At 43.9% G+C, this 16,288-nt stretch overlaps 1 protein-coding gene across 1 annotated transcript in view; it reads left to right on the forward strand.

Annotated features, from left to right (window-relative positions):
* The window catches only part of WWOX (WW domain containing oxidoreductase), a 1,118,448-nt gene extending 1,102,765 nt beyond the window's left edge, over positions 1–15,683 (forward strand). Inside the window, exon 9 of the mRNA XM_033219092.1 lies at positions 14,634–15,683. Coding sequence (XP_033074983.1) covers positions 14,634–14,822 — 189 coding nt within the window. The 3' untranslated portion in view covers positions 14,823–15,683. The remainder of the gene's footprint in view (positions 1–14,633) is intronic.
* Positions 15,684–16,288: the final 605 nt, after the last annotated feature.

Raw genomic sequence — 16,288 nt, forward strand, 5'->3', positions numbered from 1 at the left:
GATTGCAAAGCCCAGCTCCTTGCAAAGGGGTGGCAGCCGGGGAGAAGCTGAATCAGTAGACAGACCGGATTGTGGTTTAACAAGTTCAGGGACAAGAGAAGGGCCCAGTAACCTACAGAAGCAACTAGCTCCTTGCCTTCTGTACAGCATGGTCTTTGGAGTCACAGGACATGAGTTTGAATCTCAGCTCTGCCACTTAGTAATTGTGTAGATTTGTGCACGTTGCTCAACCTCTCAGTTTTCTGTAAACTGGGGAAAATCATAGCAAATCTATTTCACGTGGTTGTTGTGAAGTGTGTGTGTGTGTGTGTGTGTGTGTACAAAAAGAGAAAGCTTAGAGCAGTGTGTAGCACTGCTACACTTATATAAATAAATATTATATAAGTGTAGCTCTAATGTGAGTCGTTACTTGTAGAGAACAACTATGTGAAAACCACACCAACAACGATTTGGAAAGGAAATAATTTGACCGGTCATTTTGTTTATCCAACAATTGAGTTGGATTGATACATTTTTCCTTTGGCCTGCAAAGGAAATTTAAGCGTTCATTCATTCATCCTCTTAGAGAAATATTCTCTAAGCACTACTGTGTGCCAAGCTTTGGGTTGGATACCAGGAACCCCTCTCAGTGAGATCACAGTCTAACAGCACACACCCAACTATGAAATATAGATGGACTGTGAAAGTGAAGAAAGGTTCTGGTTATGAACGCACAGAGGAAGTGACGGCTGAACTTTGTAAGGACACAAGTTGTTTAACGAGTTTCCTGGCCCATGTGAGATCTCTGTTCCGATGTTACAGGCAGCAGCGTGGGGCCTCACCTTACCTTTTTCCCACTTCCACCCTTCTCCACCCCCATTCAGTTCCCAGGCTCCCGTTGTGTGAACTGGCTCATTTCTCACTGCCTTTCTGTTCTGCAGCCCCCGCTCTGCTGAGTCAGGAGGTGCCACTTTCTCCATCTGCTTTCCATCGTCCAAAATTTTTGTTGATGTTTCTTGATCACTGAGTTAAATATTTTTTTCCCCGTATTATACTTCTTTTAATAGAGTTTCTGGAGAGAGTGCAGACAAAAACGCCTGAATTGAATCTACCACGTCTAAGCAGACACTCCCAGAGTCTACGCTTTTTTCCCCCATGCCATACTCCCCAAACTAAAGGATGAGAAAGAACCATGCAGGCAGAATGAGATGGGTAGATGCTACTGCTAATGCTGTCACTTCTACTACCACCACCACTGCTGTCATCTGCTGAGGGTGGCTTATATGCCCGCTCCACATCAGAACATTACACATATGGTGTGATTTGGTCATTCTGGGTGGCTAAAGTGTGAGCATACCCGTATCTCAGATTTACGGAGGAGAAGACAGAGGCTCAGAGTGGTTATGTATATTTCTCTAAGTCCACCAGCTATTGTCTGTTGTAGGTTGGGTAACCCAGGAAGCAGAGTCTGCAACTGAGATTGGCATGTAGGAAGATGACTGGGAAATGATCTAGAATCCACACCTGTAGGGGGATGTAGCAAGCAGGATGGGGTGGAGGGAGGATTGAGCTGTGCTGTGGGAGATGTGAATACTCCAGTCAATCCCAAGGAAACTCTGAAGCTGGGTGATTCTTCAGAGATGCAGGGAGGTCAGGAAGTCATTGATGTGGGCTGCCTCCTGGAGTGGGTGTTGCTTTGGTAGGCAGCTCACTTTGGCTGAGGGCAATTCCTGAGGAGGGACTGGTATAACAGCCTAGCATCTAAGGAAATGAGTGCCTCCTGGCCCAGAATGGGGGGATGTCGGTAGCACACTACAGTATCCACTACAGTGTCTTAGGCTTGCTCTGAAGCCATGCCTCTCTAACTTCAGGGTATATTCATGTAAGTGAGGAGCAGGGATGGGGGAAAGAGAGAACGTAAAGCTACAAAGGTAAGCCAGCTTATCTAGACCGGGAGCTAGCTCCTTGTGAAGGAATGACAATGATAATGGTGAAGTCAGATTTGAGAAGTGTGTTTTGGGGAAACACTCAGGGAGTGGTGCATAGAATCCTAGCACAAGATCAGTGACTGGGTGAGTTTGACATTCTAGATGCAAATGTGTCAGGAATTACAGTTGCAAGCGGAAAGAACATCTTAGTTTTTCATTTCCTATGTCATTGTTTTCTCTTTCTTATTTGGAAATGCTGTTTCTCTCACATGGGAAAATTTTGGTTATCTCAGGTGGTAAAGATGTCTTTGTTTAAAATATTCTTCTGTTAGTGGGGACAATAATATTACTAATTTCCAGGACAGACTCTTCTCATGCAGTTTAATCAGTAGGAACCTGTTTGCACGTTCATTTGAGGAAGTGTCAAAACCAAAAGTAGCTTCGAGGTTTGGCACGTTTGATAAAGTTACAGAAGTGCAGTGTGAGCAAAAATCATCCTCTTCTCTGTTCTTCACCTGTTGGTGAACAGTGAGAATTATGTTATGAAGTCATTTACTTGCTTGAGACTCAGTTTTCCTATTAATACAATGAGACTATACTCACTTTGTGGGCTCTTCAAGAGTTCAGCTAAAATTCTCCACCTTGCCACCTAGAACGTGCCACAGAAGGTATCCTGGCCCCTGCATGGGATTCATACAGGAAAAGGACTGCCTTGTGAAGTCATTTGATTAGGGATCCAGAGGGTGTACTGGGAGAGGACAGATTTTCAACCCCTTGACAATTCAAGGGCCAGCTACACAGCTGGCTTGTGTTCCTCACTGACACCTCCCTGGGTAGCAAGGTGCATTTGTGCGCCTTCCCTTTGCCAGGCATTTCTAAGAGGATGAATCCTAAGAGGTGTGGCAGCCAGAGGGCGGGGACAGGGAAAATAATAAGATGTTCCTTGGTGTACCCCATTGTCATGAGTTAATCATTTCTCTAAAATGCGGGGGTGGAGAGTTCCAACTCCAGTCGGCTTGTCAGGAGACTGCCCTGGTGGTTGCTGCCAGATGACCCACAAATGCCAAGTCCCTGACCTGAGCCCTGCCAGCCTTCGGAACCTCCTCTGCATGAAGAGCAATTTACAGAAGAGAACACTGTAGGGGAGGCACCGTAGACCTCTTCTGGGCTGTACTGTTCAAAATCACATGACATCCCCCAGAGACCTGGTGGGAAGCCAGGGATTTAGGCCCTAGAAATGGAGCTCAGAAAGGAGGAGAAAGGTCCCTGATGGTCTGTGGAGAGGGGCTTGGCCATCAGAGGGATCAAATGGCTCAGGCAGGAAATATGTATCCCTTCTCAGATCTGAGGCCAGATTTTCAAATGTATGCATGATTCTGGGGTGCTACAAAGGGTATAGAGTATGGAGTCAGAACATTACACACCAACAAGAATATGGGTTTTGAACCCAGACCTCAGTTTGAATCTGAGTTCCAGCACTGCCCCGTTGCTTGGCCATCAGTTACTTCACCTCCTTTAGCCTCTGTCTCCGCTCACTACAGTAACACCTGCCTGGTGGGAAGTGAGGCTTTTGTGAGAATCAGAAGTAATAATAGGTCCTTGGCACTTAAGAGACTCTCAGTAACCAGCAGTCATCACCACTGTCGTCGTTTTTTTTTGGCCATTACAGTTAGGATTAGACTAACCGTCCCTAAGCAGCTATTAAGCCTCACACTCCCTGGACAAAGACATGAAAAACTCAGGACGATTCGGAAGGGAGATCTAGAAATGGTGAAAGGACTGGCGAGTGCCTCTGTGTGTATATTGTACCTGGGCTCGGTGATCTGGCTAAAGGAGAGGTACTGGGGCCAGGTGACAGCAAGTCTCTATATGGCAGGCCCACAAAATGGAGGTGCAGGCTTCATCTCTACTTTGATGTATATGCTTCCTTCTTTAAACTTGTAATAATCAGAGTTATAGCAGCTTTAAACTTGTAATAATCAGAGTTATAGCTGCTTTTGAACTAGTACCTGTTGTGTGCCCTGGAAATGGCCAAATGTTATCACTCATCCTTCCAAGAACCACATGAAGGGTATGTTATTATGTCCACTTTCCGGATGAGGAGACTAAGGTTCAGTGGCTTATCACAGGTGTTAAAGACAGGATTCCAATGTAAGGACTTCTGGCTTCAGGACAGGGGATTTTCCTACCATCCCATACTGCCACCCCATCTGCAAAAATACCTGGATCTTTCTTCCTCCTGCTTCTTCTCAGTTCCCTCCAGGACTGAAGAGATGATATTGATTCTCACTCGATAGAGGTTAGAAAGGGCCTCTCCCTTCCCTAGCTGAACAGAGAAGGTTTCTTTTTTCTTTTCTTTCTTTTTTTTTTTTAATGGGAAACTTATGGGGAATAAGATCTGTTTCTTCACTTGCTTTGCAAGAGAGTTGGATTTGTACACGTTGCCTGAGCTGGCTCAGTTTTCTAAAGACCTAACTTTGCAGCATTCTTCAAGGGCTCCAGAGAGTCCCTTGTGCCATCAAATTAAGTTTGGAAACTTCAATAAAAAAGTCCCGAAGGAAACTGTCAATTAATGCATTTACAGTGAAGCATCATACTTGGGAAAAGCATCTTCAAACGCAAACGCTGTTTTCCAACCATTAAAAAGTTTATGCGCTGCTTGGTTTCCATGGATACCTGAGGTAATAGCCTCCTTCCTCTCATTGAAGAGTAAATGTTGCTCAGTTACTTTTTTCCTTTTTTTTTTTTCACTTCTGTCTTTCAGACTTTTTTCTTCCATCCCTATTTATGAAAACAAAAAGATAACTAAATTGAAACCTGGCAGTGTAATTTGTCAGAGGAAGGCAGCCTGTTTTATAAGCTCAGGTGATTTCATTTTTGCTCACCTGTTTATTTCATGACACTTGCAGGAAAGAGAAGGAGAATTTTCATTTGATCAAATCATTTCCATGGTCCATCAAACACACAAATTAAAAAGGGAAATGTTACCAGTCTTTAAAAAGAGTCTTGATTGTGTATAGAGCAGAGATTGGCAGACTATGGCCTGCCGGCCAAATTTGGCCCACTGCCTACTTTTTATAAATAAAGTTTTACTGGAATACAGACAGGTTCATTTGGGTAGACATTGTCTGTGGCCACTTTCACAGCAATAGCAGAGTTGAGTGATCGTGCCAGACATTCTATAGGCCACAGAGCCTAAATTACTTAATCTCTGGCCCTTTGCAGAAGTAGTTTACTGACCTATTACATACGGGAAAGAATGAGGTCTTCGGTGGCGTTTAGTAGTGTTGTCACTTTTGTCACTGGTCTTGACCTGACTCAGTCTCTGTATTGTTGAGATGGAAATGATGGGACCCTCGGTAGTGTTTTGAGATATAAGGCACACAGTAAGGGAACAACAAATAGGAATTACATTCCATCGAGATTCTTTTGCTAGAAGGATCCAAAGAAACCTACTTTGTGATTCTAGATGTTTTTTAGGAAACCCAAAGAAAGTATGAAAAAAACCCAAACCGAGTAGTCCCACTATTGTTCCCAGGCCTGTGTGTGCTGCGTTTCCTGGGACAAGGTCAGAGCTGGAGTGGGGCACTCCATTCCGGCAAGACAAGGCAAACAATAGAAGCCACAACAGTCTAGGAAGAAATCTTTAATTTCTATTCAGCTTTAAAGAGTTTGAGAGAGTTATTTCCCCTCTGTTAACAAACGAGTTCAAGTACATGCCTTCATATTATAAAAGTACCTGAAATTGCCTAGAATTGCAGCATGCATAGCTTGTTAGTATTTACATATATTTACATAGGGAAACAAGAGGAAGATCTACAGTTATTTACAGTCTACGTAGGGGAAGAGAAAGGCAGCCTAATTGTATTTCCTAAAATACAGTAGATGAGTAGTCAGCACATGCATATTTAGATAATATTTGCATGATAGAATGCAAACTTTAAAAAAGACATACCTTTGTAACTTTCTATGCTAAGGTGTTGCATAATCAAGGTTAATTTTTGTTTTGTTTCTAGTCTATTTGCATCAAGTGCTTTAAAATGCTCACTAACACCGAGGCAGAATTATTTACCCGGGCAATTAAAGCAACAGCACACACGATCATTTCCTACTAACTAGCAACACGCTGCTGGTGAATGAAATATCTATTGTTTCTCATTACCCATCGACCACTGTGAAGAGATCTCTCTCTGTAAAGGCAGTACCTAAGCTATCACCATTAATTATGGAAGTAATATAAATGAGATGCTCTCCACAGTATGTTCTAAATGAAATATTAACAAGGCCAGCGTCTTGGAGCCTGAGAAATGGTCTGTTCCAGTGAGCTCTCTATGGAAATCCACACACCTAACGCAGACATGCCCGATTTGAAATGGCGGGGCTGGACATTGGGGGCCTGCCTGTGAGATCTGAGTTATTGCAAAGTACATCCTCTTAATTTGTTTCTGGAAGGCAGAGGTAAGAGTTAATTCCTTACCATGATGTGGCCCCAGCAGAGACCTTGTGTTTTTTTTTTTTCCTTCAGTGCTTTTTCGGGACTATGTTATAGAATACTGAAGGGGCATATGTGCAAACGAACTGTCAACCTTAAAAGCTAAACAAACAGCTTGTGTGTGGTTTGTCCTGCAATCCTGCCTGCTCACAAAACAGCCAGCTACTTGGTTTTCTAAAAGATGTAATTTGGCAGGCAGACTTCGTAGAGCCATTCTGTGCAGAAGAAGGGAAGGGGGAAGCTGTTGGTTTCACCTGCACTGTGAAGATATTCTTTGCGCTATTAGAACTGAGCTCATTCATTCTGCCTGTCAATAATTTCAAAGGCTTATTTCAGTGTACATGGCGAATACAGATGCATACATTTATACGCAGTACACGAGCTAGCTATAACCGTAACAGAGGTTAAAGAAGTAGAGTAAAAATGTAAAATGTTTCAAATAAACATACACTAAATATCTTCTTTGATCTCTTATAAACACTCAGCAGTCCTTCAGCACGGGCATCAAGGCGGCCCAGCTGGAAAATTTCAGTGACATGCCATCAGATTTGTTCCATGTAGAAGGATGACACTATCAGTTAGATGCTTATTTTGGTGGCAAATTTCTTTTTTTTAATTTATGTTCTAGGGTACATGTGCACAACCTGCAGGTTTGTTACATGTGTATACATGTGCTGCACCCATTAACTCGTCAGTTATATTAGGTATATTTCCTAATGCTATCCCTCCCCCCTCCCACCACCCCACAACAGGCCCCGATGTGTGATGTTCCCCTTCCTGTGTCCAAGGGTTCTCATTGTTCAATTCCCATTTGGTGGCAACTTTCTATGGCACTTCTGCTTGGCCATTTCAAACTAACCATGGAAGAGTGGATACCCCAGTGCAATTTTTCATCCCCATTCAAAAAGAAACTTCTTAGAGCAAAGAAACTTCTTTGAGCAGGCAGCATCAGAGGGAATGCCCAGGGAATTCTTACATGGATGTAAGACATCATCGACAATAGCTTCTCTTAGTTCTAATGAGACAGCCTCTCAGGTCCAGTCAGTTCTAGAACACTTTGGGCAGGCACAAATGGAAGATGGAACAAGCGTGTATGCAGTCACCCACATGGATTGCTCTGAAGCCATTTCTTTTTCTTTCCCTTGTTAGGAGTACCCTCACCCCAACCCCAGCAAAACATGTCTTGGGTCTCACAATAACAGCAGGTCTCAGAAAGATAAAATAATTCTGAATGTTACGACTTGTCCTTTTTAAGACTAGACATCAATCCGTCACAGATCCTTTGGAACGTCGATGGCAAGAATTGTGGAACATGGAGGAGGTATGAAAAAGGCTTCATTCATTTCATGGAAAAGCTCAGAACAGTTTGTCAACTTGGAAACACAGGCCCTGACAGCGTACCAAGGTCACCCTGCCCTTCAATCCTGCTGATAGCCCAAGTTAACATCCTCCCATGCCTTGGCCTTCCCAGAACAAACATGGCTTTGGACGCCTTTGGAGGGTTGGGACTGGCTGCCTATTTTTCTCTAAAACTTAAGTTTTAGGAAAGAATTCTTTCCAGCTTTCCATCCTGAACCTGCTGGTCTCCAGGCTCGTTCCTGCAAATATTTCACAGAGGAGTAAGAGCCACATTCTTGCTGGCTTTCCAACTCATTCTACTCTCGTTTTCAAGTCAACCTCTTAAAACTCCTTAGTGATCTTGCAAGAAATTCATGTCTTTTGTCAGGGAGAATGGCGTGGCCTTTGTATGACACTTCCCTTTAGCCAGACTGGGATTTGGGGGCATCATATTTGGGATGCCTGCACAGCTAACAGGAAAGGCCCCAGGACAGCTCACAGGTTCTCTCTGAACAGAAGCCTGTAAACACGTGGCTGTCATTTGAAAGCTGCATGGCACTCTTCCCCCTGCATGCATTTCTCTCAAGGTGTCCCTTGTAATTTGTGGCTGTGGTCTGTGCTTGAACCTGTTGCATTTATGGTGATGGACTGGTACTTCACTCTGTGCCACTGCCATCGTGCCCCCCTCACAGACACTGTCCCCAGTGTCACTTGGGAAATGACACTGTTCACCTGTCACAGGAGAGGCAACCGAAAAGGAGCCTGAGGTTTTTCTACCTTTGTGAACCTGTTTCTAGCAAAGAAACTTTTTTCCTTGTGGCAAAAGATGACTATCCAAACACATTGTCCACGTCTATTTTGTTAGGGAGGGCATGTTCTCTTCCAGAGGGCTAAGAGCTGGAGTGGGATCGAAATGGATTCTCCAGAACACTTTCTCACACTTTTAAAGCCTGAAAACAAACATTTGCTTTCCTGATCATCTTCACTGTTTCTGTTTGGGAAATTGAGCACATTCCTCTTCTATAATAAAGGTTAAGAACAGCCTGTGAGTTAGCAAAACTCACAAAGGCTTAGGAAGAAAGTTACATTTCAATACCTACAGGAAGCATTTGCATGTATCTAAGCCTGGATTGTTGAAAGCCTTTGTGGGAGTCAGTTGTCAGGAATCTGTAGGAATGACTTTGTGCGGAATCATTGGAGGAGGGGCAGACGCGGGGTGGATCCGTCTTTTCTCTGGGAACCTAATGAAACACGTGGGAGCCCGCACCTACCTGCGTGGGAACTGATAAGATGGAGATTGTGTCCGTTTCACTTGTTTGGGATGTCCGTGCTTTGAAAAAATTCTATCGTCAAAGAGTAGGTTCCTTAGTTCAGCAAATCTGGCACCTGGAGATGGCATTTTGAATCGGACAACCGTTTTAGTAAGGGTCACTTGCTGTCGGATCATCTGAGGTGGTGCTGACTCTTCATTTTGGTTTATCCGAATGGATATCATTTCAATTTAATTCCCTGACTAAATCAACAATGGGGAAAAAAAATCTTTTAATATTTCTCAGGCGAACACACGACAGCCCACACATTTCATTTTAGGCCATGTTAGGGCATCACCTCATAGCCAGACGTGGCCTGGCTGAGAAGAAGGCAGAGCAGGTAGAGAGGCATAGGAAGCCAGAGCCCTGAAATATTTGTGTTACGTATTTGGGGAGCAGGTTTCATGTACCAATGGACACGGAGTCTGAAGTCACTCAGTCTACGTGATTATCTGTGTGGCTTTGGACGATACCAGTGCTTTTGATCTCTGATACCGAGTTGGCTTCTCTGTAAAAGGGGATACAGTCCCTGGCTTATAAAGCTATGTGAGGGTTAGACGGCAATGCTTACCAAGCTCTCTGCACAGAGTCTGGCGAATCGTAACCTCTCAATAAACGCTAGTCATTGTCGTCACTTGAATAGTCCTCGTTGGCTGCAACTCACTGAAAAAGCTGGGCAGTTTGCAGAGCTGAGGTCTTTGGAGTAGACATCTCTGCTCTCTTCCGCTGCTTCCCGTCATTTTGGTGGAAGTTGGCGTGTTCATTGGTTAGCACTTATTCCAAATTGAATTGTATAATTTCATTATAGAAATCACGGTGGAAGAAGAGGGTGACTTACTGGTGCGGTCACGGAGCCTGGGAGGTCCATGAGCCTCATTCCTGTACAGGGTGCGTTACTTTATGAACTAATGGAATTCGTGGCAAATGTGTCCCCTAAAAGATTGCTCTTGGACAGCGAGTAGGGAACACGTGGCCTTTTGGAGCAGTTTGCTTTGTGTTTCCAATCAGAGATTGAAGCTGTAATTGTTTGTGAGGAATGGCTGTATCCCATTCGCCGAGGTTTCTGGAGATGACCTCTACGCCGTTCTGGGAGAGTGGTTATAGACTCTCCTGGGGGAAGAGTTACTGGGAGACAGGGAAAGACAGGGCGTGCAGACGGCCATCCATTCCACCTGTGACATGAGGGCTCACCCCCTCATCTCCACCACAGCAGCTCTCTGATAAATGATTCTGTTCCTAGTGGTATATTCAGAGAGTCACTGGATAAGGTGGCTGGCTGGCTTTGCATTTGGAAAGTGTTTGCTTTACCCAACAGACACCAGATGAGGAACAGTGGAAGCAGGCGGGGTTTGAAGAGGTACATGTCTTTCCTTTAAGCCAAACCTGCTCACTTCAGATCACCTCTTTGTCCTGGGATTTTAGTCGTGGAAACGCTGCTTGCCTTCAAAAGGGCTGTTCTCCTTCCCTGCCCTTGGTGTTCCAAGCCTAATCTAACTTCTAGGGTGTGTTCCTTTCATACCTCTACTTTTTGCCTAAGTGGATTAATTCAGCCTTTGCTGTGCAATCTTAGAACATCTACTCTCTCGCAATCATTGAATATATAGATAGGCCATGATAGTGTGTCTATATCTTATATATCTCACAGTTGAGTACTTTAAGACAGGAATCTAGTCTTTTTTAAATAAGCATGCATTTTAAAATAGAAAAACCTGAAACCAAAACCTTGCATAACATGTGTCCCTGTGTCATATTAGAGTTCTAACCAATGCACTACAAATATCAATATGTGGGGTGTTTTTTTTCTTTGCCGTATATTGTTTATCAGAAACCTCTGTACCCTTTCCTTTAAAGGAGTCAATATTCATTTGTATTCTGTGCTGACAACTATAAATTGATGGCTAGCAGTTATCAAATGAATGTTGATGAAAAGCAGCTACTTAACATTTTCATCCCAACACAGAGTTTTGGAAGGATGGATAATTTAGATCTGAGGGCCTCAACTATAAATAAACAGCAACTGCTTTCTAAATCCCACCTTTCTGTAGTTGAAGATTGTGCTACAAATCTGACAAATGATTTTTGAAAGAGAACGATGAATCCTTATTACCAAGATACTCTTAACGTAATCCCAAACAAGAGTCCTGGGTAATTTTACATACACTATCAAGATTGATTGCACAGTTCTCCTCGGGCAGCTCACAAATGTTTGACTAGATAGGAAATGGCATTCGGGCATGATTAAAGATTCTACCAGGCTTCCCAGAAATTCTCAGTCCTGTGTCGTCAACACCCTCACTCATTGCCATTGCTGCGGGATAGACACACCTCCCCCATTTCCCATGATTCGCTACCGTATACAACCTACAGACTTCTGATAAATGATTCTCAAAAAAAAAAAAAAAAAAAATCTTTTAGGGGAACCCATACCTCCAGCCAGTTGTTTGTATGTCAAAGTATCATGATTTTATCACAATGGATCAGTAAGCAATGGTGACAACTAGCAAGGCATTGCTTCAGATATTTTATAACAGAGTTGTTAACGTTATGTCCTTTACATGACTCTTTCATCTTTTCTGCATTGTGAAGTGATGCCCCCAAAACTGGTATGAAAGTCATCTAATGGTGATTAAAGTGCTCCTTAAAAACGTTTTTTAAAATCGGTTTAAATCTTGTATCAGCAGTACCGGCTTGTTCACTCTTGAGATTTCACTAATGTGGCTCAGTCTCGTTCATGATGATATGCAGACCGAAAAATTGATGAGCCAAAAATGAGAACTTGTTAGTAAACTATCAGCACATCTGATCATATAAAGATGTCACTCAGAGGTTGCCATTGGTACGGCTGAAAAGAGAATTCTCCAAGAGACCAAAGGCGTGGCATGCATGGGATCCACAAGATATTGTTACTGCTTAATTAATTGTCCAGCAAGGGAGGAAAGCAGAGTAAGTACCCATCATCAGCACGAAGCATGAATCTGAGAAGGAGAATTTGCCAAAGGGGGACGATTGATTTTTGGAGTAGAGAAGGTGGTGTTTGCTGTCGGATGCCCCTCCTGTGTACTGTGTTCTACAAAACCAGGGCCCCTTGTGATGGAATTTAGATAGTAAATCACCCCAAGCCTAGAGGCAAAGGAATCAAAGCCTTCTCCTGATACAAAGTTAGGTTTTTCCAAAATGTATGACTCTGAGCATTGTAACCAAATGTAGGTTGGCCTGAAATGAAGCCAGTTGTAATTGCCTTCAGATTCCATGGAAGGAACAGGTAGGTCCCCAGCTCCTGCATCAGTGGCATTCTGAATCAATGGGACTGCAGGATTCCTTGGCAAAAATACCATTCCAATAATGCAAAAGTACAATGTGATATCACTACAGAAGGTCCTACTGGCAAAATATTTTATCAGGTTAGTAAGAATTCTGCATTTTGCTTTCCCAAGTGGACTGCTTTGGTTTTTCCTCACAATTGGCAGAACAGCGAAAGGCCAGTCTGTTGTACGACTGAATGCTGACTAGTGTAACCATTGTGGCATAGGGGGCGGGAGGCTGGACTTGAAATGAGTGAGCTGGATTCTCCCACCACTCAGGAGTTAAGGGCAAGTCACTTGGCCACTCTGATGGTTTGGGCAGCTGCAAAGTGAAATGGAAATCTATGACAGGTATCTGGAAGGTGATGCAAAACACCATCTCCACCAGAACTCGGCTAAGATTCCAGACCAAATTGATATTTGGCTCAAGTTAGCTGGATGAGCATCTCAATTCTCCAATTTGTTTCAGAGGCACTTCTGCTTCCCTTCTCCCCACATGGGATGCAGTAGAGCCAGATAAACCACTTGAACTTGTTTAGATAAATGTGCCAGGTGCTAAGCTCAGGGTTATTAGGAATAATAATTCAGTGAAAGGAAACTTGGATGACATGAACTCATTTCCATTAGACTTGAGCCACACAAATCAATGGGAAAAGAAACAGCTGAAGCCCGGATAGAATCCAGGATAATATCTGGCTCTTTGGAGTGGGCATGGTAATGGAAGGAGATTGGGGAGGTAACAAACCAGTTGCTATTTAAGTTCAAGTCATGTCAAATTCAGGACCAATGGGGCGTGGCCAGTATCATCAAAAGCCAAGTCTTTGTCTCACTCATGGGCCCCACCCTTCCCAGAGAGAGATTTGACCAGTTTTCAGACCAACTCAAATGTGACTACATACCCTGACACTGAAGAGGCTAAAACCAAACAAGAAACCCAAGTCTGCCATGTGGCACGTTCTTCCCATCATAACACCTTCTCGGGACCCTAGTTCTCAGAATGGACCTGGCTCTGCCAGGGATCCTGGAATGCAAACATAGTGATCGCAAACTAAACCGTCTGAGGGAAACTCCTCCAGTAAACACCCTTCATGGTTATAGTGTAAACCCTGCAGGGGTAGAAAATAAGCTTTGGGTGGGGTCAGAAAGCCATTTCCCCCACAATCAAAGTTCCTTACTGTTTTCCTAGTAGGGGCGACCTTATCTTCAGTTACCTTTTCCGGTCCTCTTTTGCAATCCCTTTCCCTATCAGCTGCAAATTAGTGGATGCAGCTAGAGCTGTGAAACACATAAATAATCATAAGATGCCAGATAAACTGTATTGGTTTTAAATTACAGACGTGCCAACCATGTCTCCCTCTCAACAGCAGCCTGTTATTTTTAATTATGGCTTGCAAAGCAAAGTGATTTCTTGCCCTCTTTACAGCATCCCTGTTTACAGCATCCCTGACAGTATTGTCAGTTTGGATGATATGATGCCCCATCAGTGCACACATCCCTAGCCCCAGCCCCAACTGTTACTCAAAAGGTGAATGAAAGTGATCAATTGCACTCTTTGCAACTTACATTTTGAAGTGGGCCGGGAAGAAATGTACCCCCTTACCCATGATCCCATTGTAAATCTGGGACAAATACGACATTTAGAAAAAGGTTTTCACAGTATCCGTATGAATTAATAAATGTGTTATGTATTTGTGCTAGGTATGGATGTACGGTTAGGAGTATGTGTATGCGTGTACATTAAATGTTTTAACACAGCACTGCCCATCCTTCCCCTAGCAGCACCGTGGGTAAAGCATAAAGGGATGATCTGGCACCAGCCCCACTTGGGTTTTCTACCTGATGGACCATAATTAAGAGTGGTTGGTTTGTCAGAAGATTCCTCAAACGATTTGATATCGAATTACATTATAGATACATGGAGAAGTCGAGGGGTTGGGTGAATTTGTTCTTGTACGTTCAGAAGGTACCATCTTTTCCTCTGTGTGGAAGAGGCGCCTGCCACGACGTATTGATATGTGCATTTCTTTTCCAAGCCTGTTCCTATATGAGGTGTCAAAAGTCACACCAGCTTTACAAGCGGAGTTTATGAACTCGTTTTTCCAGGATACTCACATTATGCTTTTTACAGTCATGTGCTTTCAGCCCACAACCCTTCGCTATGCCAAGATCCAGCTGAAACTGAACCACATGGGGGAGGCTCGCTAATGCCCGGGCAGTTGAAATGATGTCATTTCGTTGTTCCTTTTCTTAAAACTTTTTTTTGTCTTTCTTCTTGGATTTCCAGCAACAGGGAGCTGCCACCACCGTGTACTGTGCTGCTGCCCCAGAACTGGAGGGTCTGGGAGGGATGTATTTCAACAACTGCTGCCGCTGTATGCCCTCGCCAGAAGCACAGAGCGAAGAGACGGCCCGGGCCCTGTGGGCACTCAGTGAGAGGCTCATCCAAGAACGGCTTGGCAGCCAGTCCGGCTAAGAGGAGCTCGGAGCGGATGGGCGCAGACACCCGCCTTGTGTGTCCGCTCACGCAAGTGCCAGAGCTGGGCTCCTTCCAAATGTCCCTCCAACACAGATCCGCAAGAGTGAAGGAAATAAGAGCAGTCACCACAGAGTGAAAAATGTTAAGTACCAATGGGAAGCAGGGAATTCCTGGGGTAAAGTATCACTTTTCTGGGGCTGGGCTAGGCCTGAGGTCTCTCTGCTTTCTGATGGTGGCCTGTTTGAAAGTATAAGGCCTGGTTGGTGTGTAGGTTCCCTATCTATCTCCCTGGAGCAGCACCAGCAATTGTCTTTCTTTCTTTTACTGTTGAATAGCCTGAGGTCCCGTCGTCCCATCCAGCTATCACCACGGCCACCACTGCAGCCAGGGGCTGGCTTTCTCCTACTTAGCGAAGAAAAAGCAACTGTTCACTGCTCCTTGCTGCATTGATCCAGGAGATAATTGTTTCATTCATCCTGACCAAGCCTGAGCCAGTTTAGCAACTGCTGGGGAGACAAATCCCAGAACCTTGTCCCAGCCAGGCAGGATGGCGATGACACCCAGACGGAGTAGAATACGCAGAGCTACCAGGTGGCAAAGTACTTGTCACAGACTCCCTCACCAATGCTATACAAAAAATTCTTTGTAACACATTTTTCAAATCATTCCTTAGATACCTTGAGAGGCAGGAAGGGAAGCGTGTGTACTTAAGAATACACAGAATCTTTTGGGGGGTGGAGAATAAAAAGTTAATCCCTTTGTCCGTCAGTCACAGTCTCAGTTCTGTTGCTTTCACATTCTGCTTAAACTTCCTGCCGTGCCTCCCATCCTATGCTTAATAAAAACATGCTTGAATATGATCACCTGAAGTTTGTACTGTTTCTTTAAATGTTTGTTTTTTTGTTTTTGTTTTTTTTTTTTAGAAAAGAAATCTAGAGGAAAAATAAAGCGCTTCTCGTAGACGCCAGGAAAACACGATTCTTGTTTCTTCTCTGAGTTTGTGTTTTGTTTTTGTGCTTTGTGGCTGTCCGTGGGCCAAGTCGTCTCACGCGATTAGCATGCCAGCATCATATTTTCTGTTAAAGAAAGAAAAGAAAAATGACTATTGTTTCATTTCACCTTAAGATGTTTTGTTATTACTTACAGTGAGTTATTTTAGTCCTCAATGGTGTGCTCCCCTATAATTAGCAAGTACTTAGTGATGATTAGTGGGTAGCTCTATGTTTGAGAATGGGAGCTGTGCACAGGCTCTTCTCTGCGCATCCCATCTCATGGACACCATGATTTCCAGCCTGTTCCAGAAAGCACATGAGTCCACTCTGGCAAGACGGAGAGAATGCTTTTGCTGAAATACCAGGAAGGTGTGGAGGCTGGATGTCACTGTTCCCCCTCCTGATAATGGCAGCTTCAGGCCAGGCAATGTCATGAACTTCTGTGCCTTTGCATCTGTGGTGCACAGCAGT

This window comes from Trachypithecus francoisi, unplaced genomic scaffold (genome assembly GCF_009764315.1).
Source record: "Trachypithecus francoisi isolate TF-2019V2 unplaced genomic scaffold, Tfra_2.0 Lachesis_group10, whole genome shotgun sequence".
Classification (NCBI taxonomy): Eukaryota; Metazoa; Chordata; class Mammalia; order Primates; family Cercopithecidae; genus Trachypithecus; species Trachypithecus francoisi.